The sequence below is a fragment of the Dermacentor silvarum genome, chromosome 4 (assembly GCF_013339745.2).
Source record: "Dermacentor silvarum isolate Dsil-2018 chromosome 4, BIME_Dsil_1.4, whole genome shotgun sequence".
Lineage (NCBI taxonomy): Eukaryota > Metazoa > Arthropoda > Arachnida > Ixodida > Ixodidae > Dermacentor > Dermacentor silvarum.
In genome coordinates, this window is record NC_051157.2 from 43387198 (window position 1) to 43405150 (window position 17953).

Sequence of the window (17953 nt, forward strand, 5' to 3'; positions counted from 1 at the left end):
AATTTGTGGTTTGATTAGCAGTTTAGTTCAATATTAACAAGTTATTCAGTAAATTAACCAGGTATTCTCCTTGTGTCACAAAGTAATTTGCAGATGTTCATGCATACGTTCCTCTGGCTAAAACCCAATGTAGATGCCCCGAAGGGGAGGATAATTTCATAATTTCCCGAAATGCATAATTTTCGGAAAGGAATTTTGAAAGACTATTTTATCTGGCTTGAAATAGACGGAATATTAATAAGAAATGATCAATTGTTACAGGTTCTTTACAGATATGGCATAGAGGCGACGGCGCCAAACAAGACTAGCTGTGTAGATAACAAAAATTATGGTGGAATACGGCAGCGCAATTTTCTGAGAAAGATTTCCAGTTCATGTATGGGACGCCGTTGACTGTCCCAAGAAAAATTCTATTCGTTAAAGCGTGCGATTGGAATTGTCAATTTTGCAGAAACTCGAAACAGAGAACATTTTCTGAGCGTATCCTCACTGATATAAGCCGAACTTAGCAGAACCAACATCACTGGTCCATCGAGGAATGCACGCGCAAGTGTGTCGGCCATATCATTCAAAAAACAAACCGCGGTGACCTGGTACCCATATAAAGCGCACCAGACGTAAATTCAAAGAGCTATGGCATATTGAAAATGGCATTGTCCGAGTATGAGGTGAATGCTGTGCACACTGACATGGAATCGGTCACTAATACAGCTGTCGAAAAAGTTATTGAAAGCATTAGAAGTGCTAAAATAATTTGAAATAATTTTACCGAAATATGGTTTTAATATCAGAACTAATTACGTTCATTAAATCAATAATGAATACGACCAGGATTGGGACTCGAAAAAAATGTCCACACCCGCTTCCTGTTGACACATTGATGCTCTTCATGGTGCTATTACTGTAGATGCTTGGGATATACTGACACGGACCCACTCTTGGGGACTGGCCAAGAATTGGGTAGGTCAAAGTAAAGCACGAAATAAGAGGACAGAATTTTATAATAGGTAAGTTAGACTCGAAAGATAGAGATTGGAGAGCCGGCGGGATTTTATGAAAATGAAAAATTATACCGTAACCATAAAAATAAAACAATTACTGCTGTGACTGACACGAGGATATTCCTCCTCTTCATTTCGCACTTTCATCCCGTACCTTCCATTTGTATCAGAACGTTAGCGATCGGCGAGAACATGGTCTTATTTAAATACTTCTACCGAATAAGTATTGCTGGCTAAACCGTTATGCATAGATAGTATTCTGCTTGATAACATTTTCAATTACAACTAGCTGGCGACGTAAAGTACCTTGAAAACAGCAAAAACACCGAGACCTGAGGAAAAAGCATCTGTTTTGGAGTTCTGTCCCAAATTGTTTTTTTTTTCCGCTGTTCGCATGAATGTGCATCAAAGTAAGTCTGTTTGCTGTACAAATCTTTCATATTTAGCTCTGAAAGCGTCAGTGGGAAGAAAAAGTGAAACAAATGCATGACGACTAGCTCATAAGTGAACAGAGTTTCACTTTTTGTTCAGGCCTCCTCCATTTTTTTTGTGTATCTCAAGAAAAATGGAATAAACTTGAATTGAATTGAATAATGATGGTAACAACAACAACAACAGCTTTATTCTGCCCATGTAAACTGTAGGATTCTTGGCCTACCTCCCAAACGAGGTAGCGCTATTGTGGTTGGTACTTAGAATTAAAACAATGATCGAGGAGCACCTTTTCACTTGGAAGAGTCGAGAGAAATTAAAAACCAGGCTTTTCGAAGAGAGAAACCTCACTTGACGAAAGGCTCATTCCATGACGCCGGTTGGTAAGAAACAGACAACTTTATTAAACATTTCAGCAGAAAGCGCAACGTTCGTAACAGTTTACGGACACCTTTATACAAAAAACAGTCCACGCCACCACTGTACAGAAAGTTGGAAATGGGAAACATTAATTTTGCATCCAGCAAAGTTTTTGCTGGGGGATTTTCGCGTAGAAAACAAGGCGCAAAGAGCATGACCGTTTTTCGGCGTACGGTTGGGCTTCGACGCTTCACTTCGCCTAAAGATGCAACGAACCACGCACGGTTTGTCTTAGTACATTTAGGCGTGCAGGTAACATGACCCTAGGATGTTAACTCAGCATACGTCATGTTTCTACGATGGCAGGGCGTATGGGCTAACTAAAACAAAGATGAAGGCACGTCCGATCTAACTCTATCTAAAAGTATGCCATGCGGAAACCTGCAAGAAGCATTGACAAAGTGTGTTTTTTTTATTATTCTTATTATTGAAAGCAAGACGAATGAAAATTATAGTTCCACATTATGAAGTTGAGCAGCAAGTTAATCAAGCTTTGTTTTTTCACTGACTTTAGCTCAAGCCATGAATTGGTGGCCATTTGAAGCGGGCTACTACAAAATAATTTTTGGCATGTTTAATATACCTTTACGTTTGAGATAAAGCACTGCTGTGGCCTAGTTTGCACACATTGCGCATGACAAATTACTCACAACCGCACTCAAATCTCCTACCTGCATCTATCCTTAAAAGAAACTTGCGCTCATTATTTCGTCCTTCTTTAATGACGAGTTAATTTAAGAAGCGTAAGACACATTCTCAGGCACATTCGTGGTATCCCGTGCCATTGGCAAAAGATGAGACAACGCTGTTAAACGATAAAAGTGATTCGATGAAATGTGACGTTAGTCTTCTTTCGTGAAGATCAGTTGGGGTGAAAGACACGGGGAACACATGGTGGGTCTTGGAAGGCTCCGAGGTTCTGAAATTAAAAAAAAGAATTATATAATTTCAGATTAACTGAAAGCACGTGCGATTCGACGAGACATGCGTATCACACCACCTAACGCAGTGTCAAGTGCAGCGTAAATTATGAATAGAAACACACAGCTTAAGCCGTAACAGCGATGTCTCTGAAAGAGAAAGCTGGCATCCCAACAGTCTCCATGAAAAAAGTTCTGGCAGAACCCATTTCAGGAGGATGACTGTCAATGTTTATGCGATTAGCATTCAAGCAATGTAGCGGTACACCTTATTGCCACCGCCTAAACGCGTCATGTATGCTCCGTGTACTGCAACCGAGGCCCTCTATGGCGCTTCCCTTCGGACAGGCTGCGCCACCTAGCTGCGCGCCCACGAAGTCTCCCCTCCCTTTTGCGTGGCCTCCGAGCTCACCAGTGCGTAGTAACGCTGAGAATTATTTCGTCGCCGCCCATGGTCATTGATGGTGCAGTGCTAAAGCATCAGTCTGCTGTGCTTGAGGAACCCGTGGATGCGGGTTTTATTCTGCCCCACAAGGAAGAAATTTTAAAGGATTTCATTAAATCGAAGCGGCGGTGTAAAAAGGCTAGATAGGTGGACACAAAGTTACTGAAGTAAGCTAAGAATGATAACAGCATTAGAAAAAAATTCCACCTAGCCAATTTCCGTGGAACTCAATTGTTTATCAAGAATTTTATTTCCCCTGTGACGAAAATTCCTGGCGGTGTCACAAGCCAGATGCCACAGAAGCTCTTGCGGGACGACTTCGAAACATTGTGTTGAATTACAAACATCGTTGGCGCTCACGTAAGTGCCCTACATGTAAGTACGCAGAGCGGGAGCAGGCGAGAACGTCCTGTCTGAGTCATTGTTCTGCCTTCCTCTACTTCCCCTGTACGTATACTTGCAATATCGCACTGACTAGCCCAAATGAACGTGTTAACCACTGCTGGTTTTTGCATAGTGTCGAGTCCAGATTAGTTCGTCAGATCTTGCGAAATGTCAACGCTTACTGGCGGAATTAGTGATGCTGTACCGAAGCCAGAGCTCTTCTGCAACGTCTATGCCTTGATTTTTAAACATTTGTAACTCTTAAACCGGCCTTCATTGCGTCATCAATGCCGTGATAACTCCGTTCTTCTGCAGTTGCGCTTTCAATCACTGGTGAGCTAGTTCAAAAGCTCTTGCACAAATACATACTATGGGTATTTTGACAGCAATATCCTGTCTTGATTTCTGCTTCGGCCGGATGAACGGTCACTGGCAAATGACAGCCATGACAAAGAAAGTGGGATATTCTGGTTTCTTTCCCTTTCTTATTTTTGCATCGTGTCGCAGGGAATTCCTCCTCAACGTGCTTCCTAGCGTTTTTCAGAACCATCGGAATAAAGCACCGAATAAGGGATGGAGAAAGAGAGGAAAAGTCTGGAGGTATGCAGCAAACTTCTAAGGCACCTGTGAGAGCCAGCAAACGACAATTAAAAATTAATGCACTAACGTTGCTGTGCCAACTAGCACGAGGGCGAATTCTTATTCTACATTTTCTTGAGGCAGCACAATGTCAATGTGCGGGAAGCTTCCTGGACCATTCCACCAATTCATTCCATACATTGGAGTTGCGTTATAAGCTTTTTGAGGAGTTAAAATGAAATTTACGAAGTATCAGGTTGTAGCGTGAGTAAATTTTTCTTATGTAATTCTGAAATCTTGCAAAACAATATGGCTACGTTCTTTCAGTCAGGTTAAGGTACTGAATTATAGAAGAAAACACTTCTGGTGGCTCGTAAAACCAAATAATGTGGGAGCTTTGTTGATTCCTTCAGCTTGTGTTTTAAATCCTCTTTTTCTTACTTTTGTACCCTAAACACTTACAGAAAATAAAACCCCTCTCTAGCCACCTATAAGCTGAACGCACTTATTTTTTCTACCACATACTTCAACATTCATTTCCCGGCGAGGCGTCACAGGCACTTACTTGTCCTTTACTAACAAAAGGAAGTTACACGGTTCAATTGTAAACAACACGGTGCTTTTTCTTGCATTTCTTGTATGTTTTACAGCTCGAGCACAGATATACGAGTAACACTCCATCTCGGTAAGACCAGTTGAATCATTAATTGTAAAGTGGAATATGTGATCCGGAACTTCAATAAAACATGTATAACCGTCTGCAGGATGAGAGGCTCAAAAAGCGTTCACATCCTAATACTAATGTGTGACAGCCCAGTTGCAGTAGATACGTGGAGAGGCAATCACGCAGCCCACCTGTTAAGCGTTCAAGGCGTAGATGGCGAGATGGTGGCTCCCATGCGCCTGAGGGCCAGAAATGCATTCACCATTTTCTGGAAGAGAAAGCGATAAAGAAAAAGCTTGTAGTTTAACGCGAAGTGAGCCCACTTGGCCACTTTACACTTGGGAAATATAAAGAGGAGGAGATAGGGCACAGTTCAAGCATGCTGGAAACGCGTACAAACCGAAACCTTCAGTACAGAGCTGGTTAGCTGTGCCTCCCATTGCTCCATTGTGTGGCGTGTTTTATCAAACGGGTGTGATTCACAATCCCATGTAATGTGTTGTAGTGCTGGTATGCAGCTCAGACCTGATGGGACAACAGTCCTTCATAGAACAGGTCAAGCGGGCGGCCGAGGCCAGTGGGGCCCTGGACTAAAGGGGCTCCGATCATTCCACCAAAATGCTTTTGATTAATAAACGTTTTCTTCTTCTTGAGTACAGATCCATACACAGTCACTCAGTCTAGTTGAGTTCGGGAACCACGGCAACACTCTTCTGGCTTTCTACTGCAGCGACGCGTGAGGCGTTATGGTCTCAAGATACTGCTCTTAGAAAAAGTCCTTCCACCGAGGCGCAAGAAATTTAGGCAACCACGATTGACGAGACGAACTTCTAAACGTTTAACCCAATCACTGTATATCATGACGACGATAATTAATTATGGGGTTTTACGTGCCAACACCACGATCTGATTATGAGGCACGCCGTAGTGGGGGACTCCAGAAATTTGGACCACCTGGAGTTCTTTAACGTGCACCTAAATCTAAGTACAAGGGTGTTTTCGCATTTCGCCCCCATCGAAATACGGCCGCCGTGGCCGGGATTCGATCCCGCGACCTCGTAATCAGCATCATGACGACGATAAGAACATGGGATATGGAGTCAATCTTAGTTAAGATATTTGTGCTCAAATGGGCGCTGTTGTCTCTATTTTTAAATGTGACTAAGGTCGGGGTGTGGGTCGGGGGGCCCGACTTTGTGTTAAAACTGCCTCACCTATCCCTTTAATCCACGATTTCGCTCTTGGCAACAGCTGTTTTCGTGGCAGAGAAAAATAACAATCGAATCACATATATTCATCTGCAGTACATTTATACTTTCCTTTCAGCACGGGTAAATCACCGCGAGAGTAACGATTGAATCATTTCCTCGGCCGATACCAAAAAAGAGTAGGTTACAGTTCTTTCCGCGTCATATTGACGATTGCTACACCTGTGCCAATTATTCGCGCTTGTTAATATATGTAAACACACATTTCTGTGCAAAATATGATGCTCTAAGTCAGGCATTAGCACAGGTTGGAAATTAGAGCATGCATGACTCTTCCTTCTTGCTCGTGCATTTCGAAGCGCTTTTCTTCTTTCTTTTTTGTTTATTAATATGAAATTAAAAATGGTGACTCCATTACTGGCGCCGGCTAGTCGTTTTTCGCAGGGCAAGCAAAAAAAAGCGCAAAAAAGTGGTATGCACATGGCTACAGTCAAATAGTACTCACATTTGCAAATTTTACGCAAGGGATAAACTAAAAGGGCATTAAAAGACATACACACTTCCGTAAACGAATGGAAGTGCGCAGAGGAGTCTGAAAACACACACATACAGTCATTTCATATCTACACAAGAGACATAAAAGCATGTAACTATACCAGACGTGAGCTACACACATACAATATACTATACAACCCCTGGTATGCTTAAAAAAATGTAATATGGGGGTCGACCCCAATGCATTTAGTAAAAGCCTAATATATTTGTTTCTTACAAAACTTTTTAAAAGCGACAAATGTTTTTTTTTTTTTCTGTAGCTCTATAGTCGGCCACGATCCAAGTTTTTTTTTTTTTTTTTTTCAGAGTGAAATGTCTATGGTCTAACAAGATTAAATCAGCCTGTGGTTTTCGCCTCGCGGTATCATGTCACCGCCACTCGAGATTAATTTGTTGTGCGTCTTCGTAGGCGTGGCCACAATGGCACTGTGAACTAGAAACGCGTTGAGTCCTGTGTAAAAATTCACGCATGAATGCTGTCCCAAGCCGCAGTCGGTACAATGAAGTCAGAAAGTTTCTACTGTCGGCTCCGCGAATTTTCCTGCTTTTTGGTGGAAAATTGTGTGTGCGACTGGTTCCCCACGATCATCACGGATCTGTGAAGTGGTCCCGCATCGACTGAAACTACCCACAGCCGTGAGTGACCGGAACTTATTGTTTTACAAGCTCAAACGTGCCTTCGTTTCGTGCGAGCTCGCTAAAACCAAAGCCGCCACGTAGGCGGCCGCAGGAACGCCAGAGTGTGCGGCGAACGCGCGCTCAATGGCTCTTGAAAATCAAGCCCCCGACGTAACCGCGCGTCCCGGACCCTCGCGGATGACGGACACGCGACGCCAAGACTTTGATAATATGGATTTTCAAGACTCCGCTGCTCAAAATCTCCCGGCACCAAGAGGACCCAGCGATGAGAACGCCGGTACAGGGAGCCAAAGTCAAACGGATGGGGGCTGGCAGACGGTCCTCACGCTTCGGCAGAAAAAAAGCCATTGCGAAAGAGAAGAAGACCAAACCACCGGAATATTCGGGGACCTTGAAGCACCAAGAAGCTTCCGCTGGTCAAGCAACCGGAAAATCTAAACGCAAACCAGCCTACAGGCGGTTACCCCCACTCCCGAAAGACGACTTCAAGATAGTGGTGCGACCGCATCAGGGGCTACCGGTCAAGAACCTGACTAGTCCACTACTGGCGGACGCCGTGATTGTTGCATGCGGCGGGCAAATATCAGGTGAGCAATTTTTGCTCAGAATCAAGCCAGGCTCCAACATCTTTATCGTGTCCACGCCGCACCAGACAGTGGCGGACTACGTTAGACGCATTACAACGCTAAGCATCAACGGCCGGCCTCACTCGGTCAACGCCTATGTAGCGACAAGTGAAGGGACAACCAAGGGTGTCATTCATGGCTTGGACCCGCACACGACGCCTGAAGCACTAAAAGCAAACCTGCGCATTCGCACGCAAGGGGTCGAAATTCTCCAAGCACGCATGTTCCGTAACACTAAAACGGCCGTTATCACCTTTTTTGGACGGATAACGCCGCGGTACGTTTACTACAACGGCGGAGAACTTGCTTGCTACCCCTACAAGGTCACCACTCAGGTGTGTAAAGTGTGTCACCAAATGGGTCACCGATCGGACGTCTGTCCCCAGCCAGACACTCCAGTGTGTCATACATGTGGACAACAGGACCCTGTAGACGGACACGAGTGCGCTCCCAAATGTGCAGCCTGTGGCGAGGGTCACATGACAGGAGACCGAAGTTGCAAAAAACGTCTCAAGCCCCAAAGCAACAGACCTCCGAGGGCTGGCGTTCCCCGGACTACCCGGAAGGACCCCTCAACGAAGCCACCTCAACGCCAACGTTGGTTAAGTTCCGACGATGAAGAATCCGCATCGGATCCCTTCCCAGAGCTACCAGGGACTCGCCGTCGATCTAGATCGCGGACACCAAAGAACTCTAATGAAAAAAATAGCCCAACTCATTCACAATCACCCAAGACGCCTAAATCTAGGGCTCCCGGCACTGCGACCAAGCAAGCGCCACAAGATAACACGGTAAGCTGGGCACGAGTCGTTTCTCCTACTGCTCCTGTAACAGAAAATCCCGCATATCAAAAAATCATTAACGAAAACAAGCTTCTCCGCGAGAGCCTGGCAGAAATCAAACGAGAGTTGGCCTCCCTCAAAGCTAGCAGCTGCACTGAACCGAACAAAACAGCACATACTAAAGAAGCAGGCTCGCCTGTGAAGGTTATAACGACGCCTAATACCATGGAGGGCACACTCCAACAAGTAGTGCAACAACTACAAACTATGCAGAATTTTCAGCAGCAGATGTACGCAGAATTACAAAGCCTAAAAACTTACGTCGATGAATCTGTAGCCAGTGTAAGGACTGCGGTTCGTAAGCGAGCCAGCACCAGCCCGGGTGCTCAGTCTAGCCGCCGTCCGAAACCCATACCGTCCTCGGACAGCGAGAGCACTATTCATGGCGAGTAAAACGCGAGCACACCACGAATATCTCGAAGTCTGGCAATGGAACTGCCGCACCTTCCACAAAAGGGCGGCTGCTCTACAGCAATACATTAACACTGCGCCAGTCAAACCTGATGTCATTTGTTTACAAGAGATCGGTAGCAAGCCGGTCAAATTAACTGGCTACTACACGATATCCCACCCAGATTACCCTAAGGTTGCGACGATGGTGCTCAAGGACATAGCAACCAGTATAGATTATCTGGCGACTAGCAGCATCAACCACCAAATCGTAACAATACTACCGCAGAAGCACAGCAAAGCAAGAACCATAATCACGAATGTGTATAGCCCACCTAAAGAAAAAAGGGCTGATTTTGAGGCACTCATTCGGTATGTCAAGGCTCACTCCAGCACCCAGGATCGACTACTGCTTCTTGGGGACTTCAATGCCCCTCACACCAGCTGGGGTTACCGAACAGACACCCCCAAAGGCCGGGAGCTCGAGCAAGCGGTCGAAGCATATGACCTCCAACTCATCATTCTCCCTCAAAACCCAACGAGATTAGGTAACAGCGTCAGCGCAGACACCTTTCCAGATCTTACATTTACAAACAATGTCGACGAGGTATTCTGGACCAACCTAGAAGAAAATCTAGGCAGTGACCATTTCATTCTCAGCGTGTCGGTAGGCTCTCCCAAAATTCGACGAGCCTGTGGGCATGTGGTGATCACGGATTGGGTAAATTATCGCAAAGTCCCCATGCCGCAGATATTACCCGAGAACGCTGAAGACTGGGCAACGCACATACGAGACGCTCATAAAGCAACATCTAAGCGGATAGCGCTCACAGCGGAAACGCCGGTAGTTGACAGCCATCTGCTGCATATGTGGGAAGGCAGAAGGGGGCTAACCAAGCGATGGAAAAAACAGCGACTTAATCGCAAACTGCGCCATAGAATCGCCGAAATCTCCGAGCGGGCAAACGCTTACGCACAGCAGTTAGAGGCAGCGAGTTGGGCGAGTTTTTGCGACTCACTTCGCGAAACGCTACACACCTCCAAGACATGGGCAATACTTCGCAGCATAATGGAACCAGGAAAAACCAAAACGGCCACGAACCGCACCCTTCAAAAACTTGCCGGAGAATTTCCGGGAACAGAACAGGCCCTCCTCACTAAGCTCAAAGATAAGTACGTAGGAGAGGTAACCACTCCCCCATGCATCCTACCATACAAAGGGCAAGAAAACGCAGTGCTCGACGCACCGATAACTAAAGCAGAACTCTTTGCGGCAACGCAAGCTGCGAAGAGAAATACTGCTCCAGGACCGGATCAACTCACAAATGCTATGATCCGGAACCTGAGTGACGAACACCTAGAACAGCTTACTCGATATTTTAATGAACAGGTATGGGAGAGGGGCGTGGTTCCACAACAGTGGAAGGAGGCCAAAATTGTGCTTATTCCGAAAGCAGGAAAACCTCATGATCTACAAAATCTCAGGCCGATATCACTAACCTCCTGTCTTGGAAAATTATTTGAGAAGGTGATTCACACGCGTCTCACGTCTTACATTGAAGACCGCAGCCTCTTTCCCACAACATATTCGGCTTTCGCCAACATTTGTCAACTCAGGATGTTTTCCTGCTACTTCGGGAAGAAGTCCTTTGCAACACCACGGTTGGTACAGAACATCTCGTCCTCGCTCTTGATTTGAAAAGTGCATTCGACACTATGTCACATGAACTAATCTTATCTGAGCTGAATGACATCGGTTGTGGAGAAAGAGTCTATGACTACGTCCGCTCTTTCCTGACCTCTCGCATCGCGACAATAGGTATCGGCACTACACGCTCAGACTCTTTTCCCATGCCCAATAGAGGTACACCACAAGGGGCGATACTCTCGCCCCTTCTTTTCAACATCGGCATGAGGCGCTTAGCCAAAAAACTCGACGTCATACCCGGGCTCGGGTACGCGTTATATGCGGACGACATTACACTATGGGCCACCAGCGGCTCTTTAGGACAAAAAGAACAAATCCTGCAAGAAGCAGCGACCGCTGTTGAAACCTTCGTTCGCAGCAGCGGAATGAGCTGCGCTCCCGATAAATCAGAATATATCAGGATCCGAGGTCGAGGCCGTCAAACTCAAGAGCCGGTAAACCTCTTTATAGGAGACAGCCAGGTAAGGGAGGTCCAGAAAATGCGAGTCCTCGGACTGTGGCTGCAAAGCAACAAACGAGTGGACCACACCATTAAAACTCTTAGAACTACGGTGAAACAGATCTCCCGCATGATTCGTAGAGTAACTTATCACCGAAAAGGTTTCAAGGAAACTGAGACGATCCGGCTCGTTCAGGCTTTTGTGCTAAGTCGTATCACATATAGTCTCCCTTTCCAGTACCCCACGAAAACTGAACTAAATGCCCTAGATGCGTTGATCAGAACGTCGTACAAAGCGGCTCTCGGCCTACCACAGGGAACCTCCACTGAACGCCTGGTGGCCCTAGGAATACATAACAACTACGAGGAGCTATGCGCAGCGGTGCTTATGTCTCAACGGGAGAGGCTTAGCTTAACCTCCACTGGCAGAGCATTACTCTGCCACGTTGGTTACCCCGCTTGTCCACAGTACGCGGGAGAAGAACTGGAATCTCTACCTAAAATTCTTCGTGAAAAGATCACAGTAGCTCCAATCCCCAAAAACATGAGTCCGAAATACCACCGGGGTCGTAGAAGTGCACGAGCACGCAAGTTAATGCAGCAATTCGGTAGAAATCCGGATACGGTCTACACAGATGTCGCTCGATGCAATACTTATAAGTACGCCCTCGCAGTAGTAGGAGCGGCCGCAGATCAAGGGCTTCTGACTTGCGCCACGGCTCGAGTCGCATGTGCGAATACCGCAGAAGCTTCAGCCATCGCGCTAGCTATAAAAACTAAGGACGCTCTGGGAAAATCGTCGATAATTCTTACAGATTCCCAAGTCGCATGTAGATTATTCCTCACCGGGAGGATACCACATAGCACCACTCACCTATTAGGATCCAACCTAACGCAGAACCACATGATCATCTGGTGCCCGGGTCACATAGGACTCGATGGCAATGAGAGAGCGGACGGCGCAGCTCGTGCTTTTGTCAACCGAGCGGCCGACCACTCTTCAGAAAAACCCTTCTTACCGCGAGACATCCTTGAGTACCAACGGCGCGAGCGACGAAAGTACAGTCCACCACACCCTGATCTATCCGGGCGGGACTCTTACGACTGGCGCCGAATACAGACGCACACATATCCAAATCTTTATTTGAAACATGCCATTCACCCCACATTCTACAGCGCTCACTGTCCGTGGTGCGGAGGCCAGCCAACTCTAGCCCACATTACGTGGGATTGCCAGAACAGGCCACCCAAAATTAATACACCGCAAATAGCCGGCAAACTTTCCGGAAAGGAGCAGTGGGAGACTTGGCTCGCCAGCGAGGATCGGGAGATGCAACTAGCTCTCCTCGACCAGGCACGGCGGACCGCTCAAGCCAGTGGAGCCCTGGACTAGGGGCTCCACCCACCCGCTCCCTACACCTGTTATTTTTAATAAACGTTTTGATATATATTCTACTGTCGCTCAACTTAGGCGGGATGGGCAATGTAATGTTATGATCTATAAATAATAACTCTGAGCACTTTGATTTCTGATCAAACCAGGTGTTTGTGCCAAGTCGACATGATATTTGTCTCAGCAACAGGCGGAATCGACTATGGGTATAAGAGGTAGAATTACTGCATTTTCACTTTCGTGCGCCTGTTTTGCAGCAGAGTCCGCTGCAGTGTTTCTAGGAATATTACAATGTCCTAGGATCTACTGATACGCTATAGTGTCATTTCTTGCACTGGCTTTTCTGTGTTCCTTGATGATTCCATATATCAAATGTGTATTCAACGCTTTTCGGTCTGTGCTATTTATTGATGCAATGGAAGCTTGGGAATCTCTAAGAATAACCCATTTATGTGCTATCTCCACTGACGCTATCAAGATCAAGGCAGAAATGATTGCAAATAGTTCGGTCAGTGTAAAAGATCTCACTCGGAATAATCTAAACTTTTGTTCGAGCTTAAGGTCCGGTATGATGAACGCAGATGCAGACGAATTATTTTGGTACGATCTGTCCATATACAAATCAATGTACTGTGGACTAATGGAGTAAATTGGGAATAGCTCAAGTTGTGGCGCAGCTGTCATGAATATTCTCTCTTGCGTATGATATACGAGATTGCTTGATAAACAAGATTGCTTCGTTGTACAGACATATTCGCTGTAGTTGTCTTTGTTGTAGATGCGTTCACAGTGCACATGAAAGGTAATAATTCAGCTGGGACATAACCAATCATTCGTTATACATGTCAGTTCTTTGTAAAGGCATTCGTTTTAGAGGGATCATTCGTTATACAGGTCATTTCGTTGTAAAGGCATTCGTTGTAGAGGCGTTCGGCTGTATGCTTTATTTGTTACTCTGTTTCTCAATGAAAATGCAATGTATTTGTACTCTCGCAAACATTCTTTTCTGTTATTTTCATTCGCACGATCTTATGTTTATATAAAAGCATGTAAAATAGGGGACCCCTTTACAACTCCTTGAAGAGTTACGGGGTCCCACTTTTGTATAATACCTAATGTGGAACCTTTCATGCAATAAAGAACATGTGAACTTGTCGTGAAGACGCTGCACACACGGTGCTTCTAAGTCACTGGGGATGGTAATTTCAATAGTGAGAGAGTGCCACCCCCCCCCCCCTTTTTTTTACGCCTCTCGTCCCGTTTGACAGACTACGAGATACACACACAGTCGCGCATACACGTACACGTATACACAGATGCACACAGTTACCTCAAACGGTATAGGTTATTTGGTCATTTTCTTCAAAATGTCATGCTCGCGGCCCCCTTCAATCAATGTACACTGCTGCAACAATGCGCGGACGCGGGAGATGAATGTTTTATATATTCTGACGTCGCTTAAAAGACAACTGCCATGAATTGTGCACCACGAAAAAAAATGAAAAAAAAGCTACTTGAAGTTATGAAGTTTTTCGTCGCCGTCAGTACAACGAAACACTTTAGCCAAATTTCTCTGTGCAAAATTTTACGTTTTAAATACGAATGGAAGTGAGAACTCGCGAAAAGAGCCGTTTTTGACATCATAACTGACAAAGAGAAGCCACCATTACCGCTCGCCGGAAGTGACGCACGACTTCACGTGTGCGGGTCCTCGGCATGCCCTCCGAGATTAGTGGGCGCCTGCAGAGCGCTGAAAAAATCTCGGAGGTGATGTGCTGGTCAAAGCCGCTTACCACCAAGTGCACGCGTCGTCTACTTAGGTGCTGTTTAGCGGGTGCTAATAAGAAAGTTATAAATTAGCAGCCTGCGGCGTTGCCAAGATTGCGTCAGTGGTATATACTACTCACTTATAACAAATTTAGCCAAAGGGGAATTTCGTTGCAATGGGCCTTTAATGCGTAAACACACACCGTGTAATAAGTATCACAGGTATACACCAAAGTGCGATTCAGCAAGGTGCCTTCGCGTTAGTAATACATCAGCTCTTTCAATTTGCAATCGAGGAAGCTGAACTCGTACCTGCCACCTCCTCCTGATGACGAAACGTTTCAGCTTCTTCTTGTCCAGCTGTGTGTCGTCTCTCTTCTTATCCTTCTGTTTCAATAAAAACAAGAAAGTGGGTATGAGAAAATGATAAAGAGAGTGTACAATGAGATTAGGAAGAGCTTCAGTGATTGTGGACAACTTTTATACATTTTGCGTCACTGGCACTTCAAACAGCCTAGATGAATATTATTACATCAAAGAGAACTGTTTCTCGAGTTTCCTACTATACTGTATATAGGCATAAAATTTGCTTGGTTAGCTCTTTTTAATCGTATGCCCGTTCACTTCGACAGCGCTTCGATGTGAAGTACCCACTGCAAGTTCTTTCTGCACAAGCACTAGCGTAGTTTTTGCGTGCATCTTATACATTTCTTCTTTGCTTCTACGTATAAATTAAGTTCTAGGTAAGCCAAAAAAAACGAGACTCATGCCTAAAAGAGCGCAGCGAAATTGCACATGTCATGCGGTTTCACGTCGTTTCAAACATGCTTCGATGTGGTAAAGGGCTCATTGTTAAAGCGGTTAAATGCGCAACAATCACTGACCTTGTTTACCATTCTAAGTGAAAACAAAATGCGCAGTGCATGATGCAATGAATTAAATTTAGATATCTTTCACTTAAAATTTCTAAATGCCTAAAGTCCGCTCTTTGCACCGTAAAAAAAATGTGCACCTGATGCGAGCAGCACAACCCCCTTTGTTCACAATAAGACACTAGGCTACGACCACGACAGCAAGCCTTTTTATTATGATGTATCCATTAATTGAGTCGTTGCATTGACAGTGAGTTACACTATAAAAGTCGGACCTCTAAGTTCCCCCGGTACGTATCAAGATTATCTTTGCAAAACGTAGTATCATTATGTAGGCATAATCAATGCTGTGAGTTTCAGTGACAATTAGTGTGTTAAAACGTCATGTCACTCTAAATGTGTTAATACGACGAAAGAAGTTTTCGGTTGCAAGTGCGGAACCAGGCGGTCACATTTCATTCTCGATTGAATCGAATGAAGTCACATTCGCTTCTGGAGGTATAGCTTTCGCTGCCCAAAAAACGCCCCAGGAGCAAGAAAATATCTTACAAGCAGCAAATGCTGTTTTTTAACCGGATCTCTCAAAAAAATATCATTTAGAAGTGACACACAAATAGGAGGGATCAGAAATAGTAATAACAAAGGGTGTCGGCAATACAGGAATAATGGACTCAGTGTTCCCTTTTCTACTCCACTCACCGCGTTTGCAACGAACACCGAACATTAGCTTTCCAGCTTTTTGTTATACATGCGCATATTCGTTATAATGTACATGTGTTATAGTCACCAGCACCTGTTCCAAACAGGCACCTCTATACACTTACCCTTGAATCTTAACCCTTCAAACGATGAGCAAAAAAAAGTAGTCTACATTATATGTAGCGAGAGATAAGGCTTCGCAGTCTGAATAACCATTATTCCAATCATTCGTTCCAAACGCGGTTCGGGAAGGGATGCTTGGAAAATACGGGCTACACGCTCTGGATGCAGGATGACGGGACGCAGGTCTCTGGATCGGGGACCAACGTCAACGGGCACAAAGTGAACCATGGGTTTGTTTTGTGACGGGGCATCATCGGTCAGGTGGTCGTGCATTTGGGGACGACTGCCGCGGTGCCAAAGCACTGCGGCAAGTGACCAACCTGAAAGTCTGGCGCCTCAATTTCCTCTATAGGCAGAGGAGTTGTAACACCTACCCGAAGCCACGGATGGTTCAAGCCCTGGGAGGCTGTCATACGGTCTCTGCGAAAAATAAAACGAAAAAAAAAGCGTTGAGCAGGGAGAAAACCGGCAATTGAATATGATCAAATAATAGTTAATTAAATCAGTCATTTATTGATTGATTGATTGATTGATTGATTGATTGATTGATTGATTGATCTTGAATCGAACTCAAATACCGTGCTCAGCATCAGAACGGCATAGCCACTTAGGCCACAGCGGCGAGTGAAAGAAATTGAAGGCTCAAGGCGGTATCCAGTAAACGCAGTAATCGGCGACGTCGCCAAAGTCGTGACGTGCGTGTAGACATCAAGAGCAATTCCGGGTGCGTGTATACGCATTAGCCGCTGTTCATATATACCAGTTACCTCGCAACATTTCACCGGAAATTCATTAACATTTATACGAACCACCCGATAAACTGGTGTCATTTCTGTCGCGGGTAAAAGCCCCGACAGATCATCATTCTTTTGGTGCCGATATGCCAGTGCCATCTGTAAAGCCTTTATCTGCACAAGAAAGTATATTATTTAAAGATACTCACTCTTTGTCTTTTAGCAGTAGTTTGGCGATGAAGTCTTTCGCTTCTTCGGAGATCTGGTCGAAGCTCTCATCGTCAAAGTCATATTCCGCTCTCGTAACATTCGCCATCGTCTCAAGTTCACTGTTTCCCATGAAAGGTGAAAGTCCGGAGAGCCTGTAGAAAGGTCAGTGAGTACGTTAGGCAGAAAAAAATTTTCTTTTTATAAAAGAAGCGAGACCTTAGAGGAGAAATTTCGCTAATCCAGGGCCTACTGTAAGCTAACAAAACCGTGATGAACTTTTTCAACACCATCAAAGTGAGCGCGTTACTTACGTATATTCTGCTTAGTGCAAGACCAATTGTAAGAGAATACCATGGTATTCTCTTACAATTGGTCTTGCTATTGGATAGAAGGTTGCGGTGCTCGGCAGAAACTGCGGTGTGTGTGTCTAGTCATTGGAAGAGGGAGAGAAATGGGACAGGAAAGGCAGAGAGCTTTAATCGTTGGAAGGTCCCCCACAAAAGTGCGGTGTCACGTTGAACATCTTTCTTCAGTTGTCTAACCGCTCAGCCGTCTGAGCTTTCTGCTGCGAAATTTCATCATGAACAGTTAAAAGGAAATGTTTAAGGCAGCTGGTAACGTTTTAGTGACTATACAGGGTGTTTCAGCAAACTTGGGCCAAGTATAAAAAAAAAAACATAGGCGCTACGCATGTCGAATTTTCGCAGTATTGTTCTGAGCCGTATGGAGCACGTCATGATGGTTTTTTTTTTTCATTCCTCCAAGCTCGGTAATTAACAAAGATTGCTTAATTAACTTTTTGAATACTAACTCTAGCGAAAAATCTTCAATACAATAGTTGTAGCGCTTGTTCAGAAACATCGAATTATTTAATCTGCGCTAAGATAACTGCCCTGTTTAATG

The 17953-nt window shown here is 45.0% G+C and overlaps 1 protein-coding gene across 1 annotated transcript in view; it reads right to left on the reverse strand.

Annotated features, from left to right (window-relative positions):
* Positions 1-1813: 1813 nt before the first annotated feature.
* Positions 1814-17953, reverse strand: part of LOC119449878 (myosin light chain kinase family member 4-like) — a 143618-nt gene continuing 127478 nt past the window's right edge. Inside the window, 5 exon segments of the mRNA XM_049665500.1 lie at positions 1814-2772; positions 5037-5113; positions 14725-14799; positions 16427-16526; positions 17050-17202. Of these exon segments, the coding sequence (XP_049521457.1) occupies positions 5048-5113; positions 14725-14799; positions 16427-16526; positions 17050-17202 (394 nt within the window). The 3' untranslated portion in view covers positions 1814-2772; positions 5037-5047.